General features: G+C 40.9%; 2 protein-coding genes across 11 annotated transcripts in view; one reads left to right on the top strand and one right to left on the bottom strand.

Annotated features, from left to right (window-relative positions):
* Window positions 1-26,197, top strand: part of LOC118969305 (beta-1-syntrophin-like) — a 178,197-nt gene that overhangs the window by 78,829 nt on the left and 73,171 nt on the right. For all 3 annotated transcript variants that reach the window (XM_073230109.1, XM_073230110.1, XM_073230111.1), the window contains exon 2: window positions 24,707-24,923. In XM_073230109.1, coding sequence (XP_073086210.1) covers window positions 24,707-24,923 — 217 coding nt within the window. The remainder of the gene's footprint in view (window positions 1-24,706; window positions 24,924-26,197) is intronic.
* Window positions 1,739-26,197, bottom strand: part of LOC118969377 (serine/threonine-protein kinase TAO1-like) — a 207,906-nt gene continuing 183,447 nt past the window's right edge. For 4 of the 8 annotated variants that reach the window (XM_073230102.1, XM_073230097.1, XM_073230104.1 and 1 more), the window contains 2 exons: window positions 12,828-18,969; window positions 1,739-4,046 (listed from right to left, as the gene is read on the bottom strand). The gene's annotated coding sequence lies outside the window, so the exon portion shown is untranslated. The remainder of the gene's footprint in view (window positions 4,047-12,827; window positions 18,970-26,197) is intronic. The other 4 variants (XM_073230099.1, XM_073230101.1, XM_073230098.1 and 1 more) reach the window with 4 other exon arrangements.

Here is a 26,197-nt window from a genome sequence, read left to right as displayed (position 1 = left end):
AGATTGGAAGGGATTTTTTTGAAGTTACCACCCGCCTTTATCTAAATCAGCATCTCAAACTTATTTTTAACCATGATGTATTTTTTCCCCAAATAGCATAAATAACAAATTTTCCTAAACACAGAACTAACATGGCATTAGTGTTATATTTGTATGAATTTATTTTGTAAGCATAGCTTGACAGAGTCACTTGTAGGAAGCCAGCCATTAGAATAATAAGGCTTGTTTCAGTTAGACACACTTTGGAATTGGACGTTAGAGCCGGTGGCTGCCGTTCCCTATTTGCCTCAGCAACTTGTTTTGATTGTGTGGTGATGGGAGGATCATGGCCTGCACAGGTAAGTGTTTGTAAGTGGTCATCATTATTTAGCAGATGCTGCTGCAATTAGCAGAGGGCGTGCTGCCAGAGAAGCTTGATTTCAGGGTCTGCACGCAAATGAACTGGCTTTGCCGTGGCAGGCCAAACCTTGACGTGCTCCAACATGTCAGACTTTCACATAAGACACAGTTGAATACATAAGCACCACTTTTTATCCCCATTTTTTAAATAGTGGAAAGAAACTCTCCTTTCAAAAAGTGAAATCTTAACCAGATACATGTGGAACCTCTTAAAACATGCTTTGTAGAAATGTGGGATCCCATGACAGTTCTCCGGAATTTAGCTAGCAAACCACTGATTTAGCATCCAAAGAAAGTCTTATAAAAATTATAAGAGCTGGGAAACAGGCAGGCTACCCAAGACTGCCTCAGAAATAAACCCAAGTAGTTAAATCCCCTAAAATTCTTCCTTTTGCCTGACTCAAGTCTCTGAAGCTGCAGCCTAAGCTTAGCACAGTGTAGGGAAGGCTCTTGGAAAATACTTGATGACTGATAGATGGAGGCTTCTATGGAGGGATAAAGTCTTTGGACCTTCTCACCAAATAAATATATTTATTCTCTTACCCACCCCTGACTGGCATTGTGATTACCCGTGCATAGGCAGCATCATTTTCTGATTAGCTTATGTCCTGATAAAGCAGTAATGACTTTTTAAAGTCATCTCTGCATAGAAGACATTTGACTCTATTTTTTCAGAATTTGGGTTTGTAAAGGATGCTGGTCAATGCCCTTCGTAGTCCTTATGTGTGTCTCTAAAACATCTTGACATAACTTAGTCTGGGACAGAGGTGATTGAAGTGGGTCAGGCAGAGAGGAAGAGCCAGTAATTTGCTTTGTGCACTTGAGCTGATTGTTTGGGAAGTTGGATTCACGTGGAACAGATGGGAATAGGATCTGGTAGCAGATCTGAGGAATAAAGGAAAGATCCAGTTGTCAGATGGGATCACAAGGTCAGAGAGCCATGGGGACTTGATACTGACTGGCTATGTGTTGTGCTGAAGTGCTTACATCTATCCTTTCTGACTCACGTCGGGCTTGTGTGAGAACCAGGCTGCTGGACCCTGGTTCAAGTGGGGAGCCGGGGGAGAGGAGAGCTTCCAAGTTTGGGTGCCAGGCAAGGTCTAAAATGCTTAGCATCTAATATGCTTACCCCAGAGGGCAAAGGGGGATTCACCTCCACAGTCTTCTGGTATAGCTGGCGTGGCACACCAGGAGGTGACTTAAATTCCCCAGCGAGCCCTTTCTTATCTTGCTGCCTGCTCCTTTGCCTTCACACATATATTTACTGCAACAACTACTGCCAGAAAGAGTGGGGGTGGCCCAGACTTCTAAGGGAATTTGCTGCTGTGTTCCAATCCTGTAATGAGTATAAAATTTTTATTGAAACATGTGGATAGTTTGAAATGGGTTTACAAACAGGAAGATGAGCTTCTGGCTGTCTGAGCCTTGGCCACTACTCGTGTAATTGGATTCCTGCAAGAGAAAGAAGAAAGGTCAGCACTTCCCACGGTAGAAGGAATGATGTGAACGCAGGTGAAAGCTGGGTGAGAAAGTAAGTTTGGCTTTCTCAAGCACACTGTGTCGGCTTTTCTCCCTCCCCTGCTTCTCTCTCCCCACATCCTCATTTGTGCTTCTTGGAATCATGTCTCAAATAAGCCACCTGCACCCAAGTCCTTGTCTCAGGCTCTGCTTCTGGGGAGGAGCCAAACTAAGACAGTGAGTTCAACAACGAGACTATCTCCTTCCACCGGCTGTACCACAGCTTCGGGCAGCCAGGGTATGGAGAGTGACAGAGGGCAGGAGCGTCAGCCAGATCTGCCATCTCGGCCTGAGCAAACCAGAGAGAGACTAGACCCAGCCGGGTGTGCATACCTCCTGCAAAGGAGGAGTGTGCTGGGAGCAGGGCACTTGTCGGGGTGCAGGGAGGGAGGGTGAGGAATGGTCACTTGGGACCCAGTTGTCATATTTTCAAAGGAGCTCTGGAATACAGAAGTCAAGGCAGAAGAGAACATTCTTTTCCTTTGCTGTACAAAATTAGCACTCTTGCCTGAGTAACATTTAGAGTTTACAGAGAACCACAGGGGAAAAGGTGCTCTATGTTGATCTTTCTGGGGATTTTAATTTCCCTTAACTTCTTAATTCCTCCTAGTAGCTCCATAGTGTGTCCTACCCAGCCCCCCAACACCCTCACTTCCCACCTCCCAAATAATTCTTAGTCTTTCTTTCCCTTTCTCTCCCAGAAGTAGTCAGTGGGCAGGGGTGTGTCAGAACCAGGCCCACTCCAAGTATTTTTGCAGCCCTGGACAGAAGCACAAATGGAGGTCTATATTCTATAAGTCTAAATATCTTAACATAATCAACCAAACTTGTAAACATTAAATAAAATATATTCATTCAGCCACCTCCTGCACTGGGTTATATTTAGAATTCCCGACGCCTTGGAGTTCTACTCCAGAAGTAGAAAAGGGAAATCTGGGGGAAGGCCCGGGAGCAGGGGCTCTAGCCTGAAGCACATCTCTCCTCTTCCTACCCCGGGCTGCTCCACAGGCAGCACATGTGTGGACACCCCAGCCCACACAAGCTCTGTTCACACCCTGCCCCTGCAAACATGTGCCCTTTTGTCTCTCTTGAGCCTAAAGTTTGGCATATTGTGGCTCAATGACCCTCACAAGGATGGACAGGGAGGACAGATGCCCACATGCCCTGGAGCCAGCTTGGAGTCATTTAGACAGGAAATTCCAGGGTCCTGAGGGGGAACACAGACACCAACTGGGTACGTCCCCATGGCCTGGAGAATGCCTCACCCAGGGGAAGGGGTGTGGGCAGAGAAGGACCAGAGCAGAGCCCTCTAAGAGTGGAGCGGGGCAAAGGCCTCTCTTGCCTGGTTCAAAGAGCAGGACAGCTCTGGGCTGAGGGATGGACACATCTCGCACCTCTTTTCCCCTACCTTAGTCCAGTCTCCAGGCACCATGGAAGTGCTCTCTTCTTTGAGCCCTTTGAGGAAAGAGGGTTCTGTTTCCCATTTTAGTTTTGTTTTCTCTAAAATGTCCTGAAGATCCTCTCTCTAAAAGTACGGGGACTGAATAAGCAGCTTCGGACCCTGGCCCTGTTTCTGTGTTTGAAACAACATAAAAGACAGTTTACCTGGACCCTCCCTGGCTCCCCTGCACCCTGCACGTGTCAGCCACTTACTGTCTGCACCCGGGGAAGGACCCGTCCAGCAGCACACACCAACCATTGCAGACTCCTGCCCAGCCTCTGCAGCAAGGCTGGAAACCTCCCCATGGTGGAGGAGGCAAACCTTGGTGCTCTGGCAGCTTAGAGCATTTGCTAGCTGAGAATTTCCATCAGCAAAAGTGAAATCAGAGGGTGTGTTGTGGCAAAGTTGAGACAAAAATGCAGCTGATGAGCCGAAGTTTTAGTCCCATTCCCTGGGCCATTGGGGTCACCCAAGCATTATTTTGTATCACCTTTCTGTAAGGAATTGGTGTCTTCCCTCTCAAGTTGTGCCGAGAGAAAACAGTGCAAACGCCGAGCAGGCCTGTTTGAGCAGGGCTCAGTGGGCTGCATCCCGGGCTCTGAGATAGCAGGTAGTATTTCATGTGGTCCAGGCAGAAATGAAAGGAATATTAAACTGCATTTCCATTATCAGTGAGGTCCTTAGTGGCCTGAGGATCAGAACCAGAGCATTATAATCAGTCTGCTTAATGTTTTCCTGGGCAGCTGCAGGCCTGTGATGAGTTTGCCAGGAAGGCTGAACCACCTTTCATAGGCGAAAAAGTGAGTACAGGAAAATCCAAAGTGTTGAGCCAGGAGAATATTCAGTGACAGGTTGAACGGCCTTGTACTATGAGCAAAAGCATCCCTTCTGGGGAAACCTAAGGGTTTCTGCCCTGAGGATTGACTTCCTTGGCTAGAATATGAAAGTCTGTGAAAACCACTACGAGGGGGCAGTAAAGAAATTACTGTTCAGACCAGGCTCTGGTCCTCTTGGCCTTTGCCCTTGAGTGGATTATTTAGCAGTCCCCAAAACTACTTCATAGTATCCCCAAAACTGCTATTTCCATGTTAAATCTTCACATTTTCAAATTTCAGATTGAAGAAGTCAAAGGCATCTAAACTGAAATCGAATGTCAGTTTCTCTCCATGGTGGTGCCCAGCAGACTTCCAGCCTCCAGTGAGGGGGACTCAGCTTGTAGCTGTGGGCTTTCCGATTGCTGTAAGTTTTTCCTATTACCTATCAAAATCCTGAACATCAGCTGTCCGCAACCAGAGATCTCTATCTTAACCTCTAGCATCCTCCCCACGGGACAGACATGTATTTGTAAAGTCAGCTGCTAGAATAGATGATTAACTACAAGCGTGGACCTTCACAAAATAAAATAGTTTGCCTAGAAGAATCTTGGTGGAATCAGTTTTGTTTTGTATGAATGTGTGAAAAAAATAGCAATATTTGTGTGAATATCTTAAGTAGGGCTGTAAGGTAAGGCTACTAATATGTGAAAATTTAAAGTTACTACCAATATGTGAAAATATGTTGATTTTTCACTAATGTGAAAAATAAAAGATTACAGATATGGGAAAATATCAAGGTTACTAATATGTGAAATACACTTTGAAGTCTATTTCAAATGAAAATTCAAATGAGAATTCTGCACAGAGTATATTCTTTGTTCTCAGGCAGTCAGTCTGTGGCAGACAGGCTTGAGATAAGAAAGTTTATTCCTTTATTCATTCATTCATTCATTGATACATACATTCATCAAACATTTATTAGACCCCAACTATAAGCTCAGCCGTAAAACACCAGATGAAAAACCTAAGTTTTTTCCCCTATGAAGGATCCCATGTTCAGTGGGAGAGATGATGATTAAAACCACTCATTATGGTTCACTGAGGAGAGGACTCCCAGGATTCTTCCAGTACTGAGGACCTGTACCTGGATTAAATGAGAAGGAATTTCCCACAGTAAATGGGACCATCACAGATTGATGTTGCTGGCTCTTTCATTGCTGTCAGAAACCCTGGTTTCTTAATGAGTAGAGATTTTGCTTTTTGATTAGTCCAGTCTCTGATTAGTTTCTTAAAATATTTGCCTCACTGCTCAATGCAGCCAGGACAGCAGCATGAATACAGGGAGGGCTTAATAAATATGAAACCAGGAGGAGGAAGAGAAAGAAAGGAGAATGCCACCACCTCTCTGTTATTTCAGCCTCCAGTAATGGGACCCTCTGGTCTGTGTCAAGTCCCTCCATCTCAGGTCTAGACATCATATGAATTGGGCACAGATATTTCATCAAAGTTCATCCACCCTCTTTGTTTATCATACTTTCTAGGCATCTTGTTTTGTTTGTCACTCCTTTAAAGGGGACATCTTTAAATCACGGAACCCAGCTTTGTCTTTTTCTCTTTTTAACTCATCTTCTTCCCCAGATGCACAACTCATGTGATCCACACTAATTTGCTGGTGTTTCCTAGGCTCAGTTGAGTAACTGCCAACCTCACATTTTGATGAGAATCAGGAAACTTCAGCATTGGATAAAAATTAAATGTATGGAACCACAAAAGACCCCAAAGAGCCAAAGCAATCCTGAGCAGAAAGAATAAAGCTGGGGGGATTATGCTTCCTGACTTCAAGCTCTACTACAAAGCCATAGGAATCAAGACAATTTGGTACTGGCACAAGAACAGAACCATAGACCAATGGAACAGAGTAGACAGCCCAGATATAAACCCAAGTATATACGGTCAATTAATATACAATAAGGGAGACATGGACATAAAATGGGGAAATCACAGCCTCTTCAACAGATGGTGTTGGCCAAACTGGACAGCTACATGCAAGAGAATGAAACTGGATTATTGTCTATCCCCCTACACAAAAGTAAACTCAAAATGGATCAAAGACCTGAATGTAAGTCATGAAACCATAGAACTCATAGGAGACAACATAGGCAAAAATCTCCTGAATAGAAACATGAGCAACTTTTTCCTGAATGCATCTCCTCAAGCAAGGGAAACAAAATAAAAAATGAACACATGGGACTACATCAAGCTAAAAAGCTTCTGTACAGCAAAGGACACCATCAGCAGAACAAAAAGGCAACCTACAGTATGGGAGAATATATTTGTAAATGACATATCTGACAAAGGGCTAACATCCAAAATATATAAAGAACTTACACACCTCAACAACCAAAAAGCAAATAACCTGATTAAAAAATGGGTGGAGGATATGAACAGACAATTCTCTAAAGAAGAAATTCAGATGGCCAACAGGCACGTGAAAAGATGCTCCACATCACTAATCATCAGGGAAATGCAAATCAAAGCCACAGTGAGATATCAGCTCATACCAGTAAGGATGGCCAGCATCGAAAAGACTAAAAACGACAAATGCTGGTGAGGGTGCGGAGAAAGGGGAACCCTCCTACACTGCTGGGGGGAATGTAAACTAGTTCAACCATTGTGGAAAGCAATATGAAGGTTCCTCAAAAAACTAAAAATAGAAATACCATTTGACCTAGGAATTCCACTTTTAGGAATTTACCCAAAGAATACAATTCTCAGGTTCAAAAAGACATATGCACCCCTATGTTTATTGCAGCACTTTACAGTAGCCAAGATATGGAAGCAACCTAAGTGTCCATTAGTAGATGAATGGGTAAAGTAGAGTGGTACATACACACAATGGAATACTATTCAGCCTTAAGAAACAAATCCTACCATTTGCAACAACATGAATGGAGCTAGAGGATATTATGCTCAGTGAAATAAGCCAGGCAGAGAAAGACAAGTACCAAATGATTTCTCTCATTTGTGGAGTGTAACAGTGAAGCAAAACTGAAGGAACAAAACAGCAGCAGACTCACAAACTCCAAGAAGGGACTAGCAGTTACCAAAGGAAGGGATGGTGAGGGAGGAAGAAGGGGATTGAGGGGTATTATGATTAGTACACATGGTGTGGGGGTGATCATGGGGAAGACAGTGTAGCACACAGAAGACAAGTAGTGACTATGTGGCATCTTACTACACTGATGGACAGTGACTGAAATGGGGTATGTGGGGGGACTCAATAATATGCATGAATGTAGTAACCACATTTTTTTTTATGAGAAACCTTCATAAGAGTGTATATCAATAGCACCTTAATAAAAAAAATTAAATGTAAGCCCCACTTAAATATAAGCCATTTATCCTTCATTAACAGGATAATGAGCCAAATTCCTGTTTCTCTTACAAAGATATTGCAAGCTTCCTGAGATCAAATACATGCTTTGACTTTCATATATTGAATCTAAACTTGTTTTGGAGAAGTGAATGGGTTAAGATGAGACTGAATGACCTTGAATATACATTATTAAAGGAAATGGACCTATGCATGTAGAGGAAAATGGACAGAAGATGGTAAGATGAAGGTTATATATATATTTTTAGAGCGTCATGCTTGTGTATTGAAAGAGAATTTGACCATGATGGGGATTTATGTCTTCTGGGTACGTGATACTTCTCCAATTTCTGCTATTATGTAGCTCATCTTCTCAGCAAAATCCAAGACTTCTGACAGATCAAGAGGTGTAACATTTCAGATCCTTTAAGCTTTCAGCAAATGTAATGAATATCAGAGGTGGCTTGTGCTGAATGTAAGAACAGATTTTGTTTCTGCAGGAAGCAGGGTAGAAACTAACACCCACAGACTTGTGGTAACTTTAAGGAGTTTTCTTCCATATCTTGCTCTAAATGTGCTTGATAATTTTCATATACTTTGTATACCTTGAGGTTTCCCTGTAGGACATCCTTCTTGCCCAAGTTGCCATCTGAAAAATGGGTTATTTCCAAAGCTCTGTTTTTTCTATTAACAGGCTTCTGAGCTTTTTACTAGATTTCAGGACCATGCTTGTAGGGAAGAATGCCTCTGCTGGAAAAAGGGGATTTAAGATATGCATCTCACTGAGTCTGTCTCCTTCTTAAGTATGGATTTATTTATTGTGGCTCAATGACCTTCTGTGAAATGCAGTGTTAGTGTCATACTGGTGAGGCCCAGACTCCTGTTCCTTCAGGAAAACTGAATTAAACAGCTGACCAGAACTGAGAGCATAAGCTTTGGCTGCTGGTGAAGCCTAGTGTTATGGATGGCTTTGCACAGGCTGATCTCTCCAGTGTAATCTGAAGTAGATGGGCCTCCCATTTCCCTGGTGGGTAAAAGGGAATGTTCAGAAATACACTGGGAAGGGATTCTATCAAAATTGTCTCTGCACAGCAAAATATTAACTTCTGGTCTGGTAGGCTAAACTCAATCCAGAATTCCACCCAAATGCCAAATTATGTGTTCCTGGAATTGATGTCCTTACACATATAAAGAATGTGATTTGGGAGACACAAACAACGAACCCCTTTCTCCAAATATACTCCTGTCTGTGATAGATTTAGATATTTCTCCTCTTGGCTCTACTACTCTTCCATTCTTGGACTTCCTTTATTTGAATAGTAACAATAACAACTATTTTTTTGGTAGAGCCTTTAATAGGTAATAGTGTACATTGTCTTTTAATATGTTTAGATGAAATTATTATTATAAGGTATGAGCTATTATTACATGTTATAACATGGGGAGGGGAGAATCTCAAAAATATTTTGCTGAGTGAAAGAAGCCAGAGACACACAACAAAACTACTGTATGGTTCCATTATAGAAAATCCTTGAGTGAGCAAATCAGGCCGCTTTTCTTTGGAATGGGGGTGTGGGAGGGTTGACTGGACAGAAGCATGAGGGAAATTCTAGGCCAATGGAAATGTTCTGCTTTAACGTGCATTTCTTAAAACAGACTGAGAAATACACTTAAGATCTGAGCACTCTACACCATGTAAATTATGCCTAAATTTTTAAAATCATGATTTCTTTTGGTATGCATAGATGAGAAGGCTAAGCTTTAGGAAGATTAAGTGAGTTGTCCATCGTCATGCAGCTGAAGGAGCTACTGGAGCCTCAACCCAGGTGAGCTCTAACTCTTTAAGTCTGGGTTTTTTTCATTCTAAGACAATTTCCAAGAATGATAGCATTTTCATTACTCCACTATGGGGTCAATACATTTGCAGAGGCTTTTCTTTCTGGGAACAGAGATAGATGGGTTTCTAAAAGCACATGAGTGGGTACTGGAAAGAGCAAAGAGAAGGGGGCTAAGACCCAGGTCTGCAGCATGGATAATTGTTAATGGCTAGTGCTGGAATCTTAAAGCAGGTTCACATTTCCACTCTGCAACTCACAGTGCATGTGATGTTGGGCAGGTAAACCTGTCTGAGCTTCAGCTTTTTCATAAGTAAAATGGGTTGTTGTGAGGCATAAATGTGATCGTTCATAGAGAGTCTGTAAGTGTCAATGATTTATCGATGAATGCTTCTTTCCTATTACTATTCACAGTTCTGGTTAAAGAAGGCATCAATGACACAGTTTTACTGTGTCATTATGTCTTACAGTGTGGAATGTACTGTGCCTGTACTGCACCTTTCCAAGTGGCTACATAATTTACCATCATATTAGAGAAAAGAACGTGAAGCTAAAATCACTAGTTCCAGGACTTCTTTCACTGACCTTCTCATTTTGGCAGCAGGCATTGTTGAACAGTTTAGAATTGTATGCACTTCATTCCCTATGTGAAAATGTCATATATTTCTAAATTCCTTTAGAAAATTCATTCCAAGTGTAATTCACTTAGAAACCTACAATTCCATGAATTTTGGGTATGATTCACTGAGCTATATCTTAATGTTTGTAAATGATCATAGAACTAGAAGGAACTATTCTTGGAAGTGATTAGTATAGTATAGTTTAATGTGGGTGGACTTTCTTAAGCAGAATATCCATTTAAAATGTTTGGGCATTATCCAAGGATTTAAAAAGAAGAAAGAATCCCCTCCTCTCTTCCTCCCTCCCTCCCTTTCTTCCTTGACAAGCAGAATAAACTGCCTCAATGGAAAAATTTGTTTTTTGGGTTCTGCTTCTGTTATTATAGATAGCATATTAGACTGTAAATTTTTTATTATTATGTCTCAGAGCCCTCTTAAGCCTGCTTAGGTCACAGATCCTGCATGACATGTAGGCTTGTTCTAATGGTAATATATTTTACTATCTGTTAAGCAAAAAAAGAAAGAGGAGCAAAAACTTCAGAGCTTAATATAAAGTACTTATATTTTTCCATGTAGAAATACTTTGAACACTGGTTCAAGGTACCTGACCCCATGTGCAGCTACTGTTTCCATGGGAAGTTTGCATGGAGGGAAGCCTGGATGTCCAGGATGATGCATGATGGACAGTGAGAGTGCTCAGTTTGTAATTCACAGCCAGCATTTCTGATTTTGCAATACTGGAGGTGTTGGTTATATTAAACCAGACAACGTAAATATAGTCTCTGGTGTTTAAAAAAAGAAAAGAAGTGTACCATAAATGGTAACCCCCTTTGTCCTTTCCAGCCCAGGCAAACCTCTCCAAAACAAAGGGAACAAGGAAAGAGGGAGCTTGCAGGTGTGTAATTCCCTAGAATCATTTTAGGGGTTCCAACCTTCACGATATTTTCTTATGTTCTAAGTTATCCATATCTCCCTCCACCTATGAGCCAAGCAAAGGGCAAGAGGTAAAGGTCAAAGGGAAGTAGCTGTTGAACTGAACAGATGACTTAAACCCTTCCTCCTGTTTTCAAATACTGTGCCTGTTCTGTGATCTCATCTGGGAACAGGAATGAGGAGGGAGCAGGGTGTGGGTGTTGTGTAGGAAAAGCTCAAACGAAACAGGAAGCTTGATGGGTTATTCAAGCACCAGGATAGTTTAGCTAAAGGATGAGACTTCAGTCAGACCAGCCTGGCCTGTGCTCCTGGTTCCTTCACAGATGCCCCCTGGAATGCTTCTGCCCTCCTTAAGCCTGAGGATCTGCAACTCCTAAGTGGAGCTAAGAACAAATAACTCACATTTGCTATAAATATTCAACTGGATAATATTTAGCACATATTCAGAAATGTTCTAAAAGGCAACTTTCCCTAGATACTAACATGAATCTTAAAACAGTCACTAGAAAATGTTAAGATATATCTGCCTGCACTTAGAGAAGAATCTAAAACAAAAATCTTTTGGGTTTGAGCAAGGGACAAACCATTGTGGTGGAATATTGGAACCCAGGTATTCATTGGCAGAGACTAAAACCAGAGTTTTAACAAGCCTGTGGCAAGCAGCCTGAAAAATATCTCAAGTGTTTTGTGATTTTGGATTCATGATGTAGCTTACAAACAAATGCTGCTATGGTGATACGGTTTACTGACTCTAGGCATGAAACCGAACAGTTTTCTATAGACTGAGAGAGTACTTGAACTGTATTAATGTAAATAACACCTTTAAATATTGTATAATTTAAAAAAGAATTTAAGAACATCTTCATATACTTTAAATTTTGTTGCCCTAAGGCAAAATCCACCCTACCCCCCTCTGACGCAAGGTCCCACAGCTGCCCAGACCAAAGCTGTACTGCTTTTGTATATAATGTTGGACTAGGTTAGCTAATATTTTGTTGAGAATTTGTGCACTTATATTTATGAATAAAATGGGTTGGCAGTTTTCCTTTCTGAAACTTTTTTTTGTCCAGTTTTGTTACTAATGTTTTATCAGCAACATAGAATAATTGGGGTGGCTCTTTGTCTATTTTATGAAATAGTTTGATAAGATTTTAATGACCTATTCTTTAGAAATATGGTAGAGTTCACTAATAAACTCTGATTCCGATGGCGTTTTTGTTTTTTTGTTTTTGTGTATGTATGTGGGGGGGTGCGGGGGAAGAATATTAACCAGTGTTTCCATTCTTTTAAGAGTTATACGACTAGCCATGCATCCTATTTCTACTTAGGTCAGTTTTATTAAGTTTATTTTTGTCTAGGAATTTGTGCATTTCATCCAAGTCTTCAAATTTCTTATCAGTAATATGTTAAAAGGGTTATTTTATTGCCTTCTTACCTCTTTTATATCCATTATTTCCAAATTCTGATTCTGTTACTCTATTTCATCAAATTCTTCAGGTGTCGGTTTTTTCAGTCTTTCCTATACCACCTTTAAATTTTTCCCTTATGACAAATGTGGAATTTTTTGATAATTCAAATTCTGATGTAACCATTACAGAGTTTCTTTATTAATTTAACCCCTCAGCCAATGTCCATAGACTTTCCCAGCATCAATTGCAACTGATTACTCATTAGCCTCAATAATCTAATCCATGTTTCCATGTCACATGAACCAGTTGTATTGTTACTGCTGTGGTCATTAGATTTATTTTTTTAATTATTTATTTGTTTAATTAAGGTATCATTGATATACCATCTTATGAAGCTTTCACATGAGCAACATTGGTATTAGATTTATTAGATTAGTGATTAGATTCAGACCATGAGGGATCAAATTCCAGGTCCACTGCTTACCTGTGGTAAGATATTCAAACTCTTTGGGCCTCAATTTGTCCACCTTTTGTATTGTTAAATTTTCCTGTGGGTCTGTTTATTATAAAAAAAAAAGTTGTATGTCTTCAGTAATGCTCACCATCATTCCCTCTTTACCTCCTTAAAAGGCAAACAACAAAAATAAGCACCCTATCTTGGTGGCTGTTCAGAGTCCAGTGAACTCCTGAAGGTTTAGAGGAAAAACTTAGGAGGTTTTATCTTCTGACTCTGACAGGCCCAAGAAGCTTGCTCAGACCTCTTTTCCATCATCCTGATCTAATTCTTGTAGTTGTTGGCAATCAGTCTTCCAAGAGTCGTTAGCAAGGCCGTGCTGGGTTTGGCCTTTAGAAGAAAATCCAATGCCTCAGGTGAGTCCTATAGGCATTAGTTCTGTTGAGCAAGACTTTGTGTGTGTGTGTGTGTGTGTGTGTGTGTGTGTGTGTGTGTGTGTGTGTGTGTGTGTGTGTGTGTGCACGCGCATTAGTTCTGTTGAGCAAGATTGTGTGTGTGTGTGTGTGTGGCGCTTGGGAGGGAGTAGAATCTGGCGGGGAAATGAGGCTCTTCCTTCCTGAGCATGGAAGTTTCACCAGACTTCTGGTTCATGCATAGTTCAGAAGGAGGTGACAATAAGCATGAAATGGGATCGTGTACATGGACGTGTTTTAAACTGTAAAGCAGTTTTCAGAACAGCAGGTAATCATAACATTGTCTATTTTGATGGGCCCTGATGTTTCAAACCTCCCCCCCATCGCCCCCCACCCAACATCTCCCTTACATTCATATATCTCTGTGATTGCTTTGGGTCGGCAGCACATCCAAGCTAGGGTGAAAAAAATTTTCAAACCTGACCTGAGTCTGCCCTTGGTAATGATATTTGATTTATTTAATGTAGTTTCCTTTGGAAAAGCTTTATGACTCTGGGCTTCTGCCATTGAAAAGTAACTCCAAGTTTACTGAGCCCCACGTTTGACTTGCAGGATGTTATTGCTAAGCTACACCTGGAATAATTTTCCATAGATGGTTTATTTTCCATAGATACCTGTAAAGAGGAAGTGAGAACGTAACTTCCTGCCCTTTGACGTGAAGTCCTATTAACATACGATATTCTGTCTAGGAAAGAGTAAAAACAATATTAGGACTTGACTGTTCGGACATCCTTTCTGCTTGTTACTCACTTCCTGTCTTTAGATGTTAGGTTATAGCTGTTAAAATAGTTACTGGATTTTCCCAAGGAAGAGAAATTATGATTATTGGCAATGGTGAGGAGCCTGCTGGCAAAGTGTTGAGGGAGCAAATGTGTAGACATCATTCATCTGTGTCCTCTCAGCGCTTACTACTATCTGATGAATACACTTTGGGTTGTTTGTGTGTGCGTTGAGTTATATTCTATAGCAGTTCCCATGTTTTTAGTTTTCTCCAAGCAGGAACTTGTCCGTCCCACTGATTATGCATCTTGCAGTGCCTAGTCCTCCACCATGCACAAAGTAGGGGCTTAACTTATGTGCAATGAATGAGATAATACTTTCAAGCATTTATGATTTTGATGATTCCTTGAGTTAGAAAACTAAGATTGGTATTCTTGCATATCATTTTCCCTTTTAAATCTCATAATAGCAATAACAGCAATAACATAATACTAATAGCTAAGTCTGAGCACTAAGTATATGCCAGGCATTGTTCTAGGAGCTTTGTTAAAAAAATTATTTAACCCTTACAATAATTCTATGAGATAGGTCCTGTTATTATCAGGTGAGGAAACTGGGATACAGAGAGGTTACATACCTTGCTCAGAGAAGCCCAGCTTCTATGTGGGAGATTTAGGATTTGAGCCTGATCCTCTGATTCTGGAGCTCATTTATTAAACTACTACACTGTATTGCTTCTAAGTAATGCATTGTTTTCCTCACTGTGTGGATGGGGAGTCAAGGACTCAGCTTATCAAGCTGCCCCATTGTCACATAACTAATCTGTAGGTATAAGCATATTATAATAAAGAAATGTACAGCACAATTTGACATGGTATGCAACTGTGACCTCCTTTCACTATATTGGAGTCTTTGGATTAGGTATCTTAACCATATTCCAGAAGGAACATGGATCATGACAGTTTGAAGGGGTTTCAATCTTTTCATCCACAGAGTAGAAGTACCCTTTCTGCAGCGTGGCTGGGTGATTCCTCATCCAGTTTCTGCTTGAATGTCACTAGCAATAGGGAACTTATTATCTCATAGTGGTTTTTTATACTGAATCCAAATATTATCATTGTGATTTGTATCTACTAATATGGCTCTGCTCTGCAGAGATACACAAGATAAGTTTAGCCCAATTCTGCATTATTTAGTTCCCATAAATCTTCTCTTTTCTAGGTTAACTCCTAATAATGGTAACTGATCCTTATGTTTTTAACTACAAGTTCCTTATCAATTTTTTTACTTACATTAACTCATTTCATCCTCACAACAATCCTATGAAATAGATGAAAGAACTAATACATGCAGAAACTAAGTGCTTTGCTTAAGGCCACAGAGCTAGGTGATATGAAAGCAAGGAATTGGACCCCAGCAGTCAGAGTTTATGCTCTTTGCTACCATGCTCAAATGTTTTTCATTTAATTTGTTTATTCCTTGAAACTTTCAACAACCTGGTCACCCTCTCACCCTGATTTGAGCACTGTTATACTTACTTGGGCTTCAGGTATGGGCTGATCAAGGAGTCCTCTCCTTTTCTGAACATTATACTTCTCCTGGTGGAGCTTAATGTCCTACTGCTTTATGATGACAGCCACAGCCATGGAACACCCTAGAGCCTTTCTTCACACAAACTGCTTATCATATAGTTCCCCCTATCCTACATGTTACAGTGATTTCTATTTTGAATACACAGTGGCAGAACTTCCCATCTTTATTTTATTTCATCTTTTTAGTTTGGGCCTGTGTGAAACTCTTAAAATCTTAGTTTTGCCGTCTAAGGCCATTGGTGGCTCTCCCAGCAGCTGTCTAGGGGCCTGAAGTAGTAAAAGCAACATTCTATCATACCTGCCACACATTAGGTTCATCCATTATCGCCATCAGACTCTGAGAGAATGTGCAGCAGGAGCCCCATAACATCTGGTTGCCAAGTGAGCAAGGTACCCATAGTTCTCATCTCCTTTTAACCTGGCTTGTCTGTTTCTTTATGTAAAGCCCAACGTTTATGTTTTATCAGTTTATAAAGTGCTCAGGATGCTTTGTGTATCGCTGTAGAGTCCCAAGCAGTGAATACAAACTACAGGGGAAAGATTTGGTTCGATATAAGAAAAGGAACATGCAGAAACATTTCAGATAAGGAAGGTCTTTCTAAAATCACGATTTTTAATATTTTCCCGGTTAAACAAACAGGATTGAGACAGGTGGAGACAACATCCAGGGCACAGGAAAGAGCATGGAAAAGGAATTAGAACTGGAGACTTTGGAGCTGGACTGCCTCAGTTCAAACCCCAGCTCTGCCAATTTCTGCTCTGTGACCTTGGGCAAGTCACTTCTGTGCTCCATGTCACAGCCCCCTGGCTTTTAAGATAAGCATAATAATATTCCTACTTGATAGAGTTGCTTTTAAATGAACTACTATACTTCAGACATCTAGAGCAGGGCCCAATGCATTGTAAGTCGTCAATAATTGCTAGTTATTGTTATTGTTCTAACACCCACAGGTCAAATCCAGTTGGAGTTTGCTTTTGTAAGTAAAGGATGCAGCCATACTGATTTGTTGACATATCGTCTGTGGCTCTTTCATGTTTAGTGGCAGAGTATAGTAGCTGTGGCAGAGACTCTAAGGTCCACAAAGCCCCCTAAACTTTTCTGTCTGGCCCTATACAGAAAAAGCTTGCCAACCCTCAGAGAGGAAATGGATTTCTGACCTTCATCTGTTACTTCTTTGTCTTGAAACCTTGGACAAGTGACAGATACTCTCTGGCCTCTGCTGCTTCATTTGTAATACTTCTCCTGCTCAAGAGAAAAATCGGTGACAAATTTTATCTTGGCGATCCCATTAATACTGTCATTCATTTGCTCAACAATTCCTTATTTTATAGTCAGACATTTGTGTTAATTGCTTGGATGTAGATGTATTAATTTTTTTTTTATTTTTCTAATACTAATGAGCACTCAGCATGTACTAGGCACAGTTCTAAGCCCTCTGTGTGTGTTAGCTCATTCAGTCCTCATAGCAACTTTATGAGGTAGACATTTCTATGCATCCCCATTTTATAGGTAGAGAAATGGAGGCATTAAAGGTTAAGGAAATTTAACCTAGCAGTTCACTGCTCCCATTGGCAGGTGGCTGAGGCAAGATTTGAAACTATGTAGTGTGATTTCAGAGTCTAGAGTTTCAAACTCTACTGGAAGTAATCACTCAACTTTGAGGACCTTATGATTCCACCAGAGAGACTTATGTGCAAATAAATAACCACATATGACATGTAAGTGTTTAAATGTTTGTAAGATGACCAGCACCTTGCATGGCATAAGCTATCATCACCATGTTTATGTCCTGACACTGTTGACATCTGTGGACATTGCCACAGGTATGGTTGGAGCTTAAGGGGAACATGCCTGGAGGACTGTAAGAAGGAGGTCTTACCTGAACTGAGACTTCGATCCAGCATGTAGAGAGGAGTTTCACAGAAAGGGTTGCATGCAGAAGAGATCACATGCTCAGAACAGAAGCAGGAGAGCACACGGCATGTTCAGAGAATTAAACAGTATTCCTCTGGCTGGCATTTGCACTGGCGAGTGGGGACTAAGAGGTAGTTAGCTGAGGTGAAGACAGGAGGTGGGCCCAGACCCAAGTCCTCTAGAGTGTGTCTCTTTGAGATCAGTGCCCTATATTTGTGTATCAATTTATTTTTGTTTGTTTGTTTTTTGTCGATTTATATTTATTTTTGCCTGTCTCCTGCCTGGCCCCCAATATACAAGGCACCTGGAATGTAAGAGCACCTCAAGGGCAGGCACCCATGCTGTCTTGTTTACAGGGATAACCAACACTCAGGGTCTGGCCTGGAGCGGAAGCTCATGCAACGATTGTTGAATGAATAGATAACTAAACCAATCAGTTTGCTGCTGGGTTGGGTCGCTGGAGGCATCTCTGGGGGCAGTGAGCTTGCTTCATTGAAGAGTCACATCACATCAAATGACTGTACTATCTGAAGTAGGATAATTCTGAGGTAGTTTTTAAGTTGGAGGCCAAAGATTACTCAACAAATTCATACCCAGTGTAATTTGCGCCAGACTCCACGTAAAGCTCAGCCCCTTACCCAGAATGTCCTTATGATCTCATGAGAGCTTTTTGGTTATCCTTCAAATGTCTCTTAAATCCTACCTTCAAGGTCACTTGGCAGAATGGAAGAAGAGAAATAAATATTGGTAAGTGATTGAAAACAATAATTCTTCTAGACAATGTTGACAAACCAAAGAACGAGGAATTTGAGTACATAATCTCAGCGTAGGCTTATTTTCATTTTTGTCAGGTGCCTATGAGGCTTGCTTAAAAGTCAGAGGACACATCTTGCCTAAGGCCTAAGAATTTGGAACACATTTTAACCGAGCTATTTGTTGGCAATAACACAAACAGCAAGATGAGGTAAAAAATACTCTTCTTTTTAAGTTGTTAAAAGAGACAGCTTCCCAGGGAATCATAGAATGTTTGAAAGATAGGGGCCTTACTTCCCTCCCTTGACAGGTGAGGAAAATGAGGTCTGGGAGGTGAAGTGACTTTCCGAGGGCCGGAGAGCTAGTTAGCAACAGACCTGGAGCTGTAATCCGGGTCCCTGACTCCCAGGGCCAATTCTCTTTCCACCTCACCACTCAGCCTCCTGAGAAATTAGCTATAGTTTCCAAGAAGCTTATATTACTTCTTTCATCATTTCTTGGTCTTTTTTGAAACATTGATGATCTCCCTTTGCATCTTCACTCTCTGAGGTGACCTAGGAAAATGCCATTAAGGGAAGCCTTACCTTGCATTTGGTCAGCAAATCCCACTGTCAGCAATCTGTCCCAAACTTGAAAGTTTCACCAAAGGTCCAAATATCTAGGTTTCTTGCCTTCCCCCTTAATCACAGTAGAAAATGCACATGCTGCGTACACATCCCCTAGAGTAATCAAATATTTATTTTCCTTCCTGTAATTTGGCAATCCCTTTTGTATTGTTTCTGTTATTTTTAAGAAGAAAACTTGTACATGTCAGATTGACTTGCTGGCTCCTCAGCAACCAAACCGGTAGGAGAATTGATTGGATTTGTCTAAAGCATTTCCTCATTAGTAGCCCAAGTGCGCTTTTCCTTTCAACTGTCATCTGGCCGCCTTGACAAAGATTCAATTGTGGCAACTCGGGGGCTCCACGAACTTGGGCTTTCCTGAATGTTCTTTTGAAATCTTCATAACAGCCTAGCCTTCAGATGCAAAACTAGAAACATATTGAAAGTGACTTGGTGGGTTATTGGTATGAAGACCACTTCTTGCTGCTCTCCTCCCCTTTTTCTGCAAATGAAGATTGGAATTTTAATTGCTCAAACACAGTTCTAATTCATGATGCTCAGAAAGGGCATGGTTTATTAATTAGTCCTGATTAGGAGGCAGCCTGAGCTTGGGCTGGGCTGCTCCTTGATCAGTTTCAACAGCTCTTTGCCTGAAATTACTGTCTGTAAGCACATGGAGGTGTAATTATGCAGACACTAGCTGTTCAGTTCTGCCAGGTTAAACCCGCTATTATGAATACATATTACAGTGTTTTAAAAGACATTTATTGAAATGCCATAGTTTAATAGCTCAGACTTACAAAATCAAGCTCTCTTTATGTTACAGGCAATAGCCATTTAATTGGGTGTTTTCTCCTAGCACATAAAAATATCGACTTAAATACACACACACACACACACACATACAAGTAATTTTATTTTTTAACTGTGAGAAACAGTATTGCTTCACGGTAAAAGTAAGGACTCTGGACCAGGCTGCCTGGATTTGACTCATGTTTCTGCCTTTTCTAGCGCTGTAACCTGGCATATGATATAACCCTTCCCTTTTGCAGTCGAGTAAAATGGTATGATTGAAGTCCTTGTATTGTAAGATTGTTGTGAGGATCTAATGAGTTAGTACATAAAAAACACTTAGCAAAGTTCACGGAATCTAGTTTTCGTGTCTTTTACTGACTGCTTCAACACATTGACTTGTAGTTATGTGTTACAAAATCTAGGTGTGTTTTAGCTAAAAGAATTAGGGATTGCTCTCTGTGGCAAAAGCTGAGAGTTGTTCCCTAATACGTATTCTTTTCTTCCACATTAATAGCCTCCTCTTCCCACTAGTTGGCACAGGGCCATCCAGAGTTAAGAGTAAATTTCTTTCCCATCTAGAAGTGGCCACGTGACTAAATTCTGGCTGATGGGCTATAAGCAGATATAGGGTGTTAACCTCTGAAGACTGTTGTGTCCTTTATTTCTTCCTCCTTTCTAGTGAAGGGAATTTGGTCATGATGGCTGGAACTCAAGCAGCCACCTTGGATCATTAGATGGCAGGTTAGGAATGAAGAACAGGAAGGGAGCAAAGGTGCCCGGGCAGCCCTTTTCTTTTACTATAGACATTTGGTAAAAGAAAAACAAACCTGTATATTATTTAAAACACGGTAATTTGGGGCACCTGTTGTGCAGTCAACTCTAGTCTTAGGTAATACCTTACCCTCCCTGAATTAGACCATTATTTTTATTGCAATATGTAGAAATTGCAGGATGCTAAGGCACAAAGAACCATGATAGGTTTCACACACTCTGTTTCCTATAGAGGCCCTGCCTTATCACTCCTAGACGGGGCTGCGCTGCTCTTCCTCCATGCCCAAGGCGAGAGGGGACTGAGCCTCAGGCAGCGGGTGATGACTGAAGAGGGACTGCTGCACAGGAGAATTATGCTCACAGCTGATGGTCAAGCCTTATAGCAAGAAGGGATATTCTGGCAATTCTATTACTTCCCCTGGACAAGAAATTGTGGGCTCTTGGAGAAGTCCAATGGCAATTTTCTTTTGCTTTCTTTGTTATTCACAAGAATAAGGTTTTCCATTTTCTATACATGTCAAAAAGGAACAAGACTCCCGAACAAAGGGGCTGTATGCAGGGACGTGTTGAGGTTGCTGGTCCATTCTCAGGATGAAAACTTGTTTTCTGGTGGTGCTAGAGATCTCTGGACTCATTTATGGATTTTGCTGAGGCTTCATCACCAAACAAGTAATGATTCGTGGGGACTTTTTGAAGCCTAGGAGGAAATTGCCTTTCTCAGGAAGGAGTTGCCTTTGATTCTGCCAGGCCTTTAGAGGCTTGTCCAGCTTGGAACCTCCCTAAATCAGGTTTAAGGTTTAACACAAGAACTCCTGTCATTTACTTGCTTCCCTTCCTCCTTTTCTAGACTTAAACTTCTTTTAAGGATGTACCATTTCTTATCATCTCTCTTAGACAGCACCACCCTCAGCACATGAAAAATGACGGATGAAGTTTGGCTGAATGAATGAATCTAAATGGTCATACCTGCCTTATTAACTTAACTTATTTTTTCTTTGTTTTCAGTTGGTCAGTTAAAGGAATTAGTCTGTGTTGAATACCATTTCCAAAAGGGTGTCCTTTCTTCAAGGCATTGCTGTCTTCTCTCATATGTAAATTCCCCAGTTTATACCACATAGGATGTGGTTACCTCTAAATATTTGCTTCCATCCTAAGACTTGTTGTACTCCCCATACTTCTGCCCATGATGGATCCAGCCACACATTTCTGGGGTTCCTCGCCCCTTATATGGGTATTTTGAATGTTGCTTAGGTTATCTCCCACAGTAACTCCCTCTGGTCATGTAAGGAGTGGATCTGCCTCTAATATCTTTTCCCTTTAGGACACCCAATTTCACCTCCCTGTCCCTGCTCATAGATCACCGTGGCTGTCACCTCTGCCAATAGAATAAAGTCCAAACCTATAAGCTTATCATTTTGCATCCTTCGTCTAGGCAGGGGAGGCAGATTTCATGAAAGAATATGATCTTTGGGAAATCAAATTCCAGCTCCATCCTTTACTAGCCATCTGATGCCACATACGCTAAACTTCTGAGTATGGGTGTGCTGATGTGTAAAATAATAGTAGTCTTGCAACAAATAATGTATGTAAAGCTCCTAGTGTCCATCAGAATTAAAGGAATCCTACAAGACATTGCAGGGTCTGAAAGGGACAGCGATTTATTCTTTTATTGTGGATACATGGATTCTCAATAAATGAAAGATCCCTTACCCATCTTTTCTCTGAACCTTAGTTGCCTTTATATAGGGTGGTACCTTAAATGGTCATTCTGATGCTTAACTTTGGGAAGCTATGTAAAGCAGCTGGTTCCATAAATGGCACATTATTAGGTGTATAATAATGTTCCTTCTTTATCTGCCTTTAAGTTGAGGTCCAACTTTTCTTTCCTATGGACTTGCAACAAAAATTGTAAATCAGAGTACATCATATGAAAGGAATATTGTTACCCTTATCTCTACTTTTTAAAGTCCTATCTACCCTTTTAAGGCCAAGTTCAAATGACACCTACTCCATGAAGCATCCATAGATTCTCACTTCTACAACACACATTTCCTACTCCAGCCAGAAAGATAATAATGCAATTAAAGGAGAATCTTCAAACCATCTCAGCCAATATTTGAATTTCCTGTGTATCGGTAATTGTAATTCTACAGTGTACAAAGCTGAGCAATGTTCTCACTGTTATTAAAACATTTTTAGAGTTAAAAAATTCAGTGTCTTCAGAAAGGCCTGTTTAGTCCAGCTTTGGACAGTTTCAACCTGTCCCCCTGAATTGTTCTTAGGTATGTCCGTGTTATTTTTTAAGTATCTTGCCAACAAATAAAATAAACAGTATTCCTTAAGATACATTGCCTGCAAATACCGCTTCTTCTTCTGTAACTGTAGCTTGTGCTAACATGTTTGCTGCCACTCTGGAGCCATTTTCTCCTAACTGCACTTATATTCTGTTAAAGCCCTGAAATCTTTTCAAATAGATGTTGGTGCTAAATGACATCTCTGTCTTGAATTAATATGGCTGTTATTGATATCTTTATCTATTATTCATTTTCCTAATATATCCATATCACATGCAATTGGGTATGCTTATTAATTTGTTATGGACCTAATCCATCACTCCATGTTCCCAGATCCATTTTCCTCATGGGTTCTTCCAAGGTGCTCCATCCCTGTTATAAAACTTAACTCATTCTGCTTTGTGCCATAGTTTATACACTTTGTGTCGCTGTCTTAGATGGGATCCCAAGAAGAAGACCCTCTGCCTGGGGAACTGGGCAGCAAACTCTATAGCCTCCCAGGCTTAGTGCCCTCTTGGCCAAGAGTGGATTTCCAGATTAGGAAGGGTAGGGGGCAACTGAGAGTTATTCACAACTGTAGCAGCTAGGATCTGACGGGGCACCAGTAGCATGGACGACAGTTACCCATGACTTTGTAACTCTTTTGCATATGGAAACTATGTATTGTTTATTAGTACAGTCTCCGTAAACCCAGCTCTATGTCTTGCACAGTGAAGATGCTAATTTGTGGAACTGAATCATCAAAGATCTAGAGTAAATAAACGTCCCCTGGTTTGCACCTATTCCAGTCCACTGCCATTTGTAACAACAGATGGGCCTTAGCCAAATTCTCCCCAAACAGCAGGGAACCAGACTGTGTGAGTGATGGAGAGAAGGATATGGAAGTTTATATTGCGTGGTCCAATAGTCTAGTTGCCCTGTGAACTCAAAAGCCATCTAAGGATCAAATGCTTAAATTCAGGGTTGGCAAATAACTTTTTAAGACCAAGCAAATACAGCAAAGACCAAATTTCAGTCTGCTCCACTCAGCTCTTAAAACATTTTTATTTTTTTTAATTTGTAAAAGTAATATGTGCATATGGCTAGACATAAAAATGGTACAAATGAATAGTAAAGGTTTGTTTCTCCATCAACTTGACTTTTATTTCCATTCCTCAGAGCTAACTATTTTCTTGTGTTACTATCCAGAGATTGTTGTAGGTTTACAAACATTTATGATTTTATCCACAAAAAGATTAGTGTATGTACTTCTCTCTACTGTTTTTTTTAAGCTAACAATAGATCTTTCAGGTCTTCCTACATCAACACATCTCTGTCTATCTCATTTTAAAAAATTGACTATATACATGTATTAAATGCATACATTTATCTATATACACTTATTTTTTTTATCTTTTTTTTTCTAGTGGATATCTAGGTTGTTCTTAGTTTTTAGCTCTTACATATAGTATGTTTGCTCTTACAAATTTTTGTCATTATAAAATAAGTATTTGTCTTTGTATATATGTTCTTAGCACTATTAAATTGAAAAGCTTTTCTTTGCTTCTCAACAGAAAAATGGTGACATGGATAGTGAATATGGCTACCAGATTCTGTACTTATATACTGAATAATTGTATATCTTTTAGCCTGAGATAGGATTTCTTATTCTCTGCCCATTTGTTCTTTAACATCTTTCCCAACATGTAACTTATAATCAGAAAAGACAAAAGTTACTATAGTTGAAAAAACTGAAAATAATTCTCATATTCAGATCACCATAATATAATAGCAAGTTCTAAAGACCACGATGATACAGAATGTAATGCTTCGGTATAGAATTTAAATAACAGAATAACTATTTTGAGAGGAACGGAAATTCTGAATCTGGTTCAGAATTTACGAGGCTCAGTATTAAGAGCTTGTCTCATGCAGGTTTCAAAAATTCAATCGACTTGCCAGAAATTCCACCCTCATGTACTTAAAAGCACTTTTTGTCTTTCTGCTTGCAGTGAAGTACATGCAAGAAGCCACACCCTATGTGAAGAAAGGCTCCCCAGTATCCGAGATTGGATGGGAAACGCCTCCACCCGAGTCCCCTCGGTTAGGGGGCAGCTCCTCAGACCCTCTGTCATCACAGTCCATCTCCTTCCATAGAGATCGGAGAAGCATCCCTCTCAAGATGTGCTACATCACCCGGAATATGTCCTTGGCTGACCCTGAGAACAGGTAAAGAGGCCAGTGATCTCCTACATGTCTCAGCAGCTCTTCAGCCTCTGAGGTTAAAAGAGGACTTTGCTGGGGCTGTGCCCGTGTTCTGAAAGCACTCAACGGTTTCCAAAGAACAGGCTGAAAAGGCCCCACTGAGAGAACGTATGTGTTCAAGCCAGGCCTCCCTCCTCTCTTCTTCGTCCTCTGTTCCTTTCTTTTATGCTCAAGGAGAATCCGTATACTGGGCTCTGGTTCCGGAAAGAGTTGAAGAACTGGATGTGGGATCCTGAATGTCCTTCTTAGGTCTACCATTGCTACTTTTTGTGACTTTGGGCAGATTTCTAACACTGTTAATCCTCACTTTTGTTATCTGTAAAATGGGAATAATTGAAATGGATGCCTCATTGAGTTGTGAGGATTAAGTGAGGAAATCCATGTGCAGTGCTTAGCACAGGAAAACCTTCCATGAATATAAACTGCAAAAATATTTATTTTTAGTGTCAGTTAGTGATAAGCAAATCAGCCTCTCTGGCATTCGGTGCTCTCAGCAGTGTACTTAAACGGTTTGATGAGAGGATCCTTAATGCTATTTTCTGCTCTAAACCTCTCCTTATGCCCCAGAGAGGAAAAGGAGTGGCTTTGAAACCAACCTGGAATGCCATTTCCCAAAGTCTGTGCATGACTTCTCATGCCACTGGGTAGACATATCACCTAATCCAGGGTGATTATAAGGGATCCAGCCAAGACAAGCAAATATTTGGGGGTCCCCCTTCCCTCAAAACCTTACTGTAACTCATCTGACCAGAAAGCATGCATCTTGGAGGAAAACAAGAGATATAGAGATACAGGGAGGAGAGGAATTGAACCAGTGAATCTTGGTGACCTTAGCATCCACATTCAAATGCTAAAAATAGGAACCACTCCACTGGCTCTTATTTATAACATCTGTGGGGCAGCTGCAACCTACCCAAGTAGGAAGTATTTTGCTGGCTTCAGAGTTGCTGTTGGGAAATGCCGAAGGGAATAGGGGCAGGGAGGAAGTTGCCTCATTGGCTCACAGCTCCAAGCGTTTTCTGTTCTCTCCCAGTAAGCATGCTCTAAGGAAATTGCTAGCACTTCTGAATCCCGCCAGCTGCAGGACCTGCCCCACTCCCCCTACACTTTCTGTGTCAGTTAAATCTGTATAGGGGTCAGAGCTTGGCAGTTGTAGAAGAAAGCCAGCGAGTATCAGCAAAAGATGAGTCAGCGCAGGCCAGCTGGCAAGAGTCAGGATTCTTCCATGAGCCACTCCA

This window comes from Manis javanica, chromosome 2 (genome assembly GCF_040802235.1).
Source record: "Manis javanica isolate MJ-LG chromosome 2, MJ_LKY, whole genome shotgun sequence".
Classification (NCBI taxonomy): domain Eukaryota; kingdom Metazoa; phylum Chordata; class Mammalia; order Pholidota; family Manidae; genus Manis; species Manis javanica.
Note: the sequence above shows the minus strand (reverse complement) of the source record. Positions and strands in the feature narration are given on the sequence as shown.